General features: G+C 55.8%; 2 protein-coding genes across 2 annotated transcripts; one reads left to right on the forward strand and one right to left on the reverse strand.

Annotated features, from left to right (window-relative positions):
* The first annotated feature begins 1,086 nt into the window (after positions 1 to 1,086).
* LOC141955483 (olfactory receptor 14J1-like) lies at positions 1,087 to 3,129 on the forward strand. Its single transcript, XM_074895230.1, has 2 exons — positions 1,087 to 1,834; positions 3,122 to 3,129. Exons 1-2 carry the CDS (start codon positions 1,087 to 1,089, stop codon positions 3,127 to 3,129), a joined length of 756 nt encoding a protein of 251 aa, XP_074751331.1.
* A 6,439-nt stretch (positions 3,130 to 9,568) lies between these two features.
* On the reverse strand, positions 9,569 to 10,504 carry LOC141955484 (olfactory receptor 14J1-like). The gene has a single exon (XM_074895231.1). It carries the CDS (start codon positions 10,502 to 10,504, stop codon positions 9,569 to 9,571), a length of 936 nt encoding a protein of 311 aa, XP_074751332.1.
* Positions 10,505 to 10,722: the final 218 nt, after the last annotated feature.

The raw sequence follows: 10,722 nt of genomic DNA on the forward strand, positions 1-10,722 counted from the left end.
CTTTGACTTCCTGACTGGCACCTTCATCATCCAATCACTGTCTGAGGTCCATGGACTCAGACCAACCCTCCTCAAGGAGTCATTAAAATGCCTTGGGCTTGCATTCTGCTGTGATGCTGGGCCGGGCTGCTGGGCTGGAGGGAGCTGAGGGCAAGTGGTCAGCGCTGCAGAGAGCCAGCTCTGCCCAGGAGCAGCTCCTCTGCAAAGCGCAGCAGGGCTGAGGGCACTGCCTGCAGGCACCGAGGGCAGAGGAGCCGGGCACAGAGAGGGCAGAGGCAGACGGCACTGGCAGGGTGCTGAGAGCTCACTGCAGGAGAAATCTTCCCAGCCCGTGACACCGTCAGTCTGTGGGTGCGGGGCAGGGCAGCTGCAGGTGCGGAGGGATGTGGTGAGGCCGGCACAGCCCCAGGAATCTCCCTGGTGTCTGGAGGAGGAGGCCGTGCTCCCGAGCAGGGCTTCCCTGCTGCGCTGCCAGAGGGACAGGCCATGGCTCTGCCTTCTCCCGGGGACGGCTGCAGGGGGTGCAGCCGCGGGTGCGGCCGGGGGTGCCCAGGGCTGTCCTTCTGAGCAGGGTCCCTGCACCCCCGGGGCTGTGTGCTGGGGCAGGGACTCTGCCGCCGGCCAGGGTCAGCACTCAGCCTGCCCGGGGAGCTGCCCACGGCGCCGGGGGGAGCAGCTGTGGGGGGCAGGAGAGACCCCGGCAGGGCAGGGTCCTGCTGCTGTGGAGAGGGTGCTGCCTGGGGCAGGGCTGCTCCCAGCCCCACATCACCCCCAGGACAGTTCCACGGGTACATCATAATGGGAGTGTTAAAGGAGGGATTAGTCAAAACTTAAGGAGTATCTTTTGTTCAGAGAAATCTACCCTAAATTCTCACTTGTTTTTCCAACACATAGAGGTCCCCATGTCCAGTAGAAACAAATGTCCAACGGCAGCTCCACCACGAGTTCCTCCTCCTGGCATTCGCAGACAGACGGGAGCTGCAGCTCCTGCACTTCTGGCTCTTCCTGGGCATCTCCCTGGCTGCCCTCCTGGGCAACGGCCTCATCATCACCGCCATCGCCTGTGACCACCGCCTGCACACCCCCATGTACTTCTTCCTCCTCAAACTCTCCCTCCTCGACCTGGGCTCCATCTCCACCACTCTCCCCAAAGCCATGGCCAACTCCCTCTGGGACAACAGGCACATCTCCTACTGGGGGTGTGCTGCACAGACCTTTTTTTTCTTTTTCTTTGCTACAGCAGAGTTTTCTCTCCTCACAGTCATGTCCTACGACCGCTACGTTGCCATCTGCAAACCCCTGCACTACGGGACCCTCCTGGGCAGCAGAGCTTGTGTCCACATGGCAGCAGCTGCCTGGGGCACTGGGTTCCTCAATTCTCTCCTGCACACGGCCAACACATTTTCACTGCCACTGTGCCAGGGCAATGCTGTGGACGAGTTCTTCTGTGAAATCCCCCACATCCTCAAGCTCTCCTGCTCACACTCCTACCTCAGGGAAGTTGGGCTTATCATGGTCAGTGCCTGTTTGGCTTTTGGGTGTTTTGTGTTCATTGTGGTGTCCTATGTGCAGATCTTCAGGGCCGTGCTGAGGATCCCCTCTGAGCAGGGACGGCACAAAGCCTTTTCCACGTGCCTCCCTCACCTGGCCGTGGTCTCCGTGTTAATCAGCACGGCTCTATTTGCCTACCTGAAGCCGCCCTCCATCTCCTCCCCATCCCTGGACCTGGTGGTGTCATTTCTGTACTCGGTGGTGCCTCCAGCAGTGAACCCCCTCATCTACAGCATGAGGAACCAGGAGATCAAGGATTCCCTGAGGAATCTGATAACTAGATGTTATGCTGAAGCAATGAACTGCTTATCTTCTTCATATTAATTACAATATAATTCTGTACAGTTCCAATCTCTGAATTTTCTGAGTTATTTTGTTGGATTTTTCTTTTAATGTTTTTTTCTTCCCCTTTTGAATTCAGTCTGCTTTTCTCACCAACTGGCTGCATGAATGAGGATCCATGATCTCTGTGTGTTGCAACAAAATAAAGGGCCTCCAGCGACTTTTCTTGTTCTGAGATACTTTAAGTTTTTAAGGACATGCACGTAAAATTCCTGTGTGCAGCGGTGGAGGGGAAGAGAGTCCCAGCATGGCAGCCCTGCCAGGGAGCACTTGGTCCTCCAGAGATGTTCTCTCTTCCCTTCCACACTCTCTTTCTGATCCCTTCCGTTTGGTGTGAGGCCTGAGTGCCCTGGCAGCTTGGTCACACCCCTGCTGTGTGACAGCCCTGTGACCGCAGGCAGGGACAGGCACTGGGCACTTGTGTGACAGAGCCGGCCTCCCGAAGAGCGGTTCCCTCATGAAAGAGGATCTGCTCAGGGCAGTGCCTGAAGGCTGAGCTCTTCTCCCAAACCTGATCTCAAGAACACGCCCAAGGAAGTGGCCCGCAGAGGAAAACCCCAGCCAAGAGGTGAACAGTGTGATTTGCAGGGTGGGGGCTGGCAGCAGTGTCCTCGCACAGCCAGGCCTCCTGGGAGAGACCTGAAGGAGCAGGCTCTGCTCTGTGTCTGCGCTCACTGGACACACTGGGGCAGCTGCCTGTGCTGCTCTGGCTGGGAGAGAGTTCCTTTTCTTGCTGGGAGCTGCTATGGGGCTGGGGTTTGGTTTGTGCCATGAACAGTGCTGGTAACGCAGGGCTGATTTCGTTATTGCTGAGCAGGGCTTACACAGGGTCAGGGACATTCCTGCTCCTCACCCCACCCCACCAGCGAGCAGCTGGGGGTGCACAAGGAGCTGGGAGGGGACACGGCTGGGACAGCTGACCCCGACTGACCAACGAGGTATTTTGTACCTTATGACATCATGCTCCGTTATATAAAGCTGGGGGAGAAGGACGAACATGGGGACATTCAAAGCTATGACGTTTGTCTTCCCAATTTACCATTAATTGTGATGGAGCCCTGATATCCTGGAGATGGCGGAAGACCTGCCTGGCAATGGGAAGTGATTAAATTCCATGTTTTCCTCTGCTTACACGTGTGGCTTTTGCTTTACCTACAAAATAGTCTGTATCTCAACTTGTGAGTTTTCTTAATTTTACCCTTGTGATTCACTCCCTCATCGCACCCAGGGCAGTGAGTGAGTGGCTGTGTGGGGCTCAGATGCTGGCTGGGGTTAAACCATGACCCTGACCCAAGGAAATCATCACGCTCCAGCCCCTCCCAAACACCATTTCCATCACTGGCCTCTCACCCTAGATCATAGAGGGTCTTTGTCCCTCCACAGAGGGACACCAAATGAGTAGGTCAGAAGTTCATGTTTGCATTTTATGGAGGAGATGTAAACATGCACATCATGTGTGTGAGGTGAGAGAGCACAACTGCCATCAGCTATTCCTGGGGGTGCTGTGAAGGTGTGTGGCACAAACAGGGTCATGAGGTCACTTCACTTCGACAGTAACGTCCCCTGGGCAACCCCCTGGCTGCAGCCCTGGGAGGTGTTTCCTTGAACCGAGGTCCCCGAGTCCATTCCTCATGCCGTGGGGCATCTCCCACGAGTGCAGAGCAGGGTGATCAGCACAGGGCTGAGGGGCCTCCCAGCCTCTGGCCGTGGCAGCAGGAGCCCAGAGAGACACGACGACTCCGGCAATGCACTGCCTCTGCGTGTGCAAGGGAAGGACTCGTGTCTCTGAACCCCCTGTGTGTAAGGTGAGGGCATGGGGCCAGCTGAGATGTGGGCACCTGACAGAGCCCGGACACTTGTGTGTGTGACCCAGGAACAACCCCCACTCTCCCAGTGAGACTCATCTCCGCTGCCTTGGACAGGCTCATGGCAAGTGCTCCTGTTGGCTCCGTCACCCTCGCCGGTGATTCTGGGCTGAGCCCTCAGAAGGGCCAGAGCAATCAGAGAGGTTCTGGGGTCCATGGAGAAGGCCGAGGGCAAACCCATCTCCAAGAAGGGCAGGAATGAGAACTGGGAGAATTATAGGGGGAGAGTTATAGGCTTGTCAGCTTCCATCTATCCCTGGGAAGGTCGTAGGCTACGTCCTCCTTCAGCCGTGTCCAGGTAGCTGAAGGCCAAGGAAGGGATTGCTGACCCACAACAGACCGGGGAAAGCAGGGCGTGTTGTGCACATGGGATTGTGCAAGGCCTGTGACATGGTCTCCCATCGTGTTCTCATAGCCAGGTGGGTGCTGCCTGGGCTGAAGAAGTGGACGTTAGGGTGGGTGGGATGTTGGCTGGGTGATCAACCTTAAATGCCATCAGGGGTACAAAGTCCTGCGTGCAGCCGGTCACTAGTGGCATCCCTCAGTGACCAGCTCCTGGGCCAACACAGTGAACATCTTTCCTGTCCCCCTCTACGATGGGACAGAGCGCACATCAGCTCCTTTGTGGGTGATGCGAAGCTGGAGAGAGGCCTTGAACAACCTCACCTGGTTCAACTTGCCTTCAGCTTGAGAGTTGGACAAGAGGTTTTTCAGGGCTCTCTTCACCCCTGAGTTACTCTTTGATTCTATGGATCTTTCCCTTGACAAGGTTTCTGATGACAGAATAGCCTGAGGGAGAAGAGAAAATATCCATCAACAAAGAGTAACTATGAAATGTGTCAACATAACCACAGCAGTTCCTGTGAAGAATGCTTCTCCACTCAGACCAGTAATAAGAAATATGTGATAGACGTTAATAAAGAAGCAGAGTTTGCTCTGGTCAGGTCCTGGGCCATGAGGAGGGGGTGGATGCGCACGGTATTATGAGTCAGTTGTGTCTCAGACAGTCTCAGTCCAGCAGGAAGCGTGTGGCTGTGAAGGGACCGTGAGGTCAGTTCTGTCTCTGGGGTGAGAGGCCAGCAGCAGGTACCCGGCTGGGAAAGTGCCTCTGCCAAAGCCCCCGCAGGCCTCACCCAGGAGAAGGGCTGGGCCGTGGGCTGTCGTGTCCATTCCACCTGAGCACACGTGGGACAGCAGCAGGCACAGGGCTTGGGCACGTCCCTCCCAGAAGCTGGAAGGCCACAGCGGCCACGTGGTTGAGAAGGTCCTGGTGGGGTTCCTGCTCTCTGGTCAGGGGAAAGGCCACAGGAAGCCTTTGGGTTGGGTTCCCTGCTGGGAGGGCGGTTTCGGAGGCCGTAGAGCTTTCCCTGGAGTGGGCAACATCAGTGAAGGTCGGGAAATGGTGGGGTGGGAGCAAGGCGGGGCAGGGAGATGGGTGCTGCAGCCTGCGGGGAGAGAGGGGCAGGGGTGGGACAGGGCAGAACAGCCCGCGGTGGGATGGCAAAGGGCGCTGGCAAGGCTGGGAGGGGCCCACAGAGCCCAGGTCTTTGTCCCCTCGTGTCACGGGTGAGTGGTGTAGATCACTGAGAGTATCACGGGGAAAGGTGTCTGAAAAAGTGATTTTAATGTGACTTTGTGAGAGTGTGACTTGATGAAATTTGATGGCAGCTTTCACTCGAGTACTGTCACGTCCCGCTCAGACGAGGGGACAAGTGACTCAGATTCACAAAGCCCAACAGAGCAGTCAAGTCTTAAAGCCCAAACATTAATTAACTCCCCACAATGTGCTAATTGAACACACGATAATTGGCTAAGGATATCGCAAGTTGAGGCGAGCAATACAATCTGCCTGGCATTGCTTAATGGAAAAGGGAAAGAGGGAGACAGAGGGACTGGGGGAATACAGATCACCGGTCTGGGTCCCTGCGCTGATCCCGCCGGCGAGGGTTCCAGGAGGCGGCATCAGTCTCCTTCACTTCACTGCTCTCTCCAGGGCCCCCCACTTTCAGCCGCCCCACCTCCATTTATACCAACATTCCTTGTGTCCGTCCCCTAGGTCGAGCCACACACCTACGTACCCCATGTACAGGGAGGGGTCAGGTGTTCCATGGGATGATGTAATTAGCATGGTCATGTCAGCCCTCATTAGCATATTGAGGGTGTTAACTTTAATATGCATTTCGTGGATAATGAAGCAAAGGTCACTCCCCGGACACATGGCCCTTGCCATGTGCCCAGGTGCCCCAGAGCAGGGCCGTCCTGTCTCCACAGGGCTCCCTCCCCCAGCTGCACCTGGTGTGATTGGGGCAGCCTCATCACCCTCGACCTCCACAACATCCACCCGGGGACTCGCTTTTGTCTTAGGAGTGTTTGAGGCATTTCTTCCATCAGCCCCAACTTTTGCTTTCTCGGGCTGTTTGTTAGTTTCTCGCAGGCCTGGTTTCTCACCCCTCACAGAACCCAATCCCAAACGCCCCTGCACTGCTCAGGATGGGGGAGAGGGGCCTGGAGTGAGGGAGTGAAGCTGAGCCTGGGGAGGGAGGAGGAAAGGCATTGTTTTAATGTTTGTTTGTGGGGTTTTTATTATTATTATTAGGAGCTGAGTTCATAATTAAACATCTGTTTTAATTGACAATAATTTCAATTGTTTTCCTCTAAGTCCTGCCTTGCCCACATTGGGAACGGGGAAGAGATCTCCCTGTCCTTGTCCCCACCCAGCAGCTTTCTCACCCCCATTCTTCCTATTTTCTCCCCCATCCCGCTGGGGTGGGAGAGGCCGTGAGCGAGCAGCTGGGTGGCAGTTGGGTGATCAGCCACGGGTAACCCACCACAGCAAGAAGATGCCTCGGCTGGTGGGTGAGGGGAGAGCAGGGAAGGGGTTTCACCTCCGCAGTAACAATTCTTGTCACGCTGCATCCCGTCACAGCCCGATAGGCGTGAGGGAGGGGGGCTGGAAACAGGGTGAATGGCCGGATCCAGAAGGCCGTGGCCAAGAGCACAAAGTGCCCGTGGGAGCAGGGCACCAGTGGTGACCCCCAGGGGCCAGTCCTGAGTCCAGTCCTGTTTAACTGGTGGGTTTGCCGATGGCAATGGGAAGGGATGGGATGCAGATGGGAAGCTTGAGGGAGCTCGTGACTTCAGGCTGTGACTCTGGGAGTGACTATGGACAGAGTCTGGGGCAGGGGGGGCTGTGGGGGTTCTTGGGGTCTCTGCTCGACAAAAAAATATGTTTTCTTTTGGTCTAAGACCATCTCCACTTTGGAAAGTGGCCTTCAGAAGTGGTAAAATGGACTTAATATGCAGCAGAGGAGTGTATTTTATTTTTGATTGAACCATGCCTTCTGCTGATTTAGCTTTCTGGCAATTAAACATCCTTCTGTGTCTGCGTGCAGCTGTGTGCAAGTACCAAGTACAGCAGGTGGGAGTTGGTGGGAAAGGTCTGAAAGATGCAGCTTCAGACTGTCATGGAGAAAGCTCAGCTTTGAACAGAGGTGCTGGATGTGCCAGGGGGCTGATGAGAGAAATGTGGGGTTGGAGGCAGGGACAAAGATTGCCCCCAGAGTGTCTGACATGGAGGGTCTTGGCTTCCCTCCATGTTCAGCCTCTATCAGCAGATGCTCAGGACCAATATCCAGTGGAGTTTGCTGATGTCACTTCATGGGTGAGCAGAAATACAAGGAGCAGTGGAAAGAGAACAAATTGTTTCTGATTGCCATGTAGGACTGAAAGCTTTTCCCTTTGCCTGCACGGCTGAAACCTCTCACACTCACCCCGTCAGAAGGGAGGAATGAAGTTCTGCCAGAGACTTGGCTTGTCAGGGGGATTTGCGTGTTCATGAGCCCTCTGGTGCCAAGTTCCTGAACTGCAGGTGCAGCAGAGGGGTTGGAGTGGCCTCTAGAGAAGGGCAAGTCAGCAGCAAAGCTCCAAGGCTGTGAGGGTGTCAGTGATGCCCAGCGAGGGCCATCACTGGAGAGGCCGGGCAGGGAATGAGGAGACAAGGTTCCTGTCCCTGGGGCTGGGGAAGCAGGAAGGCAGAGGCTCTGCTCACAGGCTGCCAATCCAATGTTGAGGGGCCCTGAAAGGCCTTGATGGGTTTCATCCCCAGGAGGGTCCAGCCCTGAGCCCATCCCCTGGGAACGGGGATCCTTTCCCTCCTGGGATGCTCAGGGCTCTTCCTGGGGCAGGGAGAGGCAGGGGGTGATGCCGAGGCAGGACAGCGGTCGGATCCCCCCAGGCTCTGTGGAGGGTGGGCAGGAGGCAGCAAAGTGCTGTGCCTGTAGGAACTGGTGTCCTCTCAGGGTCCTCAGGGGAAGCGACAGCAGCCATAGTCGAGAGGACAAGGATTTCAGTTCTGTTGGGGGGTGCCAGCCTCAGCCAAGGGCCCATCCCCACCACAGGCTGTCCCACACTTTCCTCTGCCTCGGCCTGTTTCTCTGCAGATTTTCACCCCACCCCTGCTGCCCCACCTCACTCTGACCCCAGGCTGTCCCAGCACTTACTGATGACTCTCTGTCCTCACTGTCTTCAAACACAAAACTGTCATTGTCTGTGCTCTGACAAGGGCTGTGAAATCCCCAGAACCTGTGCAGCTCCTTCCATAGGCCTGATAATGCTCCTCAGGAGCCTAAAGATGTCCCAGCCCCCAGCCTCCCTTGGATCCTCTATTTATCCCCATGTCCCAGCACTGAACTGCACAGCCCCCTGCTTCTGCTGTCTCCAGATCAAAACTCAACCTATTTCACTTCAGCAGCAAACACTCCAACCCTCCATGTCCTTCCTGCCTGTTACACACACACTGTCACACCCCCACCTCTCTCTCCCTGCACTCTCACGTGTCCCACAAACCCTTCTGCTTCCCCTGCAGCCATGGGACCTCTGAGCTGGATTTTTCTGCATCCTCCAGGCTCATGGATGTTTCCTGAGTTCTGTTCAGGTGTGGGAGTGAAGGAAGAAATGAGAGGTGTCTCAGCCTCCCCATCAGCCCCAGGGCTGAGGCCAGCCATGGCATGAGGAGATGGATACCAGTGTCTCCCTGTGTCCCTGCTCCTGTCTCCAAGGCATCCTTATTGTCCACTCCCAGCAAGCCCCTCTGTGCCAGCCCCTCCCAGAAAAAGGCTCCTCAGGCTTCTCCAGCTTCCCCTGCCGTAGAGAAACATCCCCGAGCTGCTGCATTAGAAATAAGTTTATGGTGGTGATTTATTTCCCCTGGCTGCACAGTGCTGATCCTCTGCTTTTCTTGGGGAATGTTCCAGCCCCTAGAAATCTTTTCAGCAGTGAGATATTTCCATGCTGACCTGACCTGTCACTCCTACACCCTGTCCCCTTGCTCTCACAGGACTCGTGGTGCTGCTCTGGATAGAGAGTCAGCTGTGGTGCCTGAAAGCCATGGGGTGACAGTCCCAGGCACATCCCTGGGATCATTCTCCATCTTCGGGGGAACTCAGCACCCACGGGGGAAGGCTCAGCCCAGGACCTTTCCCTAACACATCGCCCCATGCCCTCCTTCCATGGACAACCCAAGCCCCTTGTGGGGACAATTTCTTCAGCCTGCCCTCAGCTTTGGAAGAAGAGCCCAACGTGCAGACATTGAGGAAATCCCCTTTTATTACAGAGGTGCCACATGGGAGCCCAGCTGTACCATCGTGCCAGACACACGGGAACAGAGCTCTGGGTCAGACAGGCTGGGTCATGCCTCTGGGGAAGTGGAGTGGGTGCAGACATGGACAAACATGGTTATCACAGATAAAATGCCCGAATGCAGGAGGTTCCCTGAATGAATGTGAAATCACTTCTGAAGAGACACGGGCAGGTTAATGGTGCTGAGAAACAGCTGATTGAATCAGCTTCTTCAGTGTCTGTTTAAGCTCCTGGTTCCTCATGCTGTAGATGAGGGGGTTCACTGCTGGAGGCACCACCGAGTACAGAAATGACACCACCAGGTCCAGGGATGGGGAGGAGATGGAGGGGGGCTTCAGGTTGGCAAATGTGCCAGTGCTGATAAAGAGGGAGACCACGGCCAGGTGAGGGAGGCACGTGGAAAAGGCTTTGTGCCGTCCCTGCTCAGAGGGGATCCTCAGCACGGCCCTGAAGATCTGCACATAGGACACCACAATGAACACAAAACACCCAAAAGCCAAAGAGATACTAATTAAAAGAAGCCCAACTTCCCTGAGGTAGGAGTGTGAGCAGGAGAGCTTGAGGATCTGGGGGATTTCACAGAAGAACTGGTCCAGAACATTGCCTTTACAGAATGTAAGTGAAAATGTGTTGGCCGTGTGCAGGAGAGAATTGAGGAACCCAGTGCCCCAGGCAGCTGCTGCCATGTGGACACAAGCTCTGCTGCCCAGGAGGGTCCCGTAGTGCAGGGGTTTGCAGATGGCAACGTAGCGGTCGTAGGACATGATGGTGAGTACATAAAATTCTGCTGAGATGAAGAAGAGAAAGAAAAACACCTGTGCAGCACATCCTAAGTAGGAGATGTGCCTGTTGTCCCAGAGGGAGTTGGCCATGGCTTTGGGGAGAGTGGTGGAGAGGGAGCCCAGGTCGAGGAGGGAGAGGTTGAGGAGGAAGAAGTACATGGGGGTGTGCAGGCGGTGGTCACAGGCGATGGCGGTGATGATGAGGCCGTTGCCCAGGAGGGCAGCCAGGGAGATGCCCAGGAAGAGCCAGAAGTGCAGGAGCTGCAGCTCCCGTCTGTCTGCGAATGCCAGGAGGAGGAACTCGGTGATGGAGCTGCCGTTGGACATTTGCTCCCTCACGGCACGAGGGCCTGTTCACAGAGGAAAAAGCATCAATCAGTCGGGACAGATTTCTCATTTCTCTCCATCCAGTTCCTCACGGGGCTGCTGGAGAACACAGAGCTGCCCGGGGAGAGCTGTGCCCTTCTGGAGGACAGGCTGCAGCCCAGCAGGACCCCACTGGGAAAGAGTCCAGTGCCCTAAAGATGGGGTGTCCCGAGGGGGGA

This window comes from Athene noctua, unplaced genomic scaffold (assembly GCF_965140245.1).
Source record: "Athene noctua unplaced genomic scaffold, bAthNoc1.hap1.1 HAP1_HAP1_scaffold_269, whole genome shotgun sequence".
NCBI classification, from domain to species: domain Eukaryota; kingdom Metazoa; phylum Chordata; class Aves; order Strigiformes; family Strigidae; genus Athene; species Athene noctua.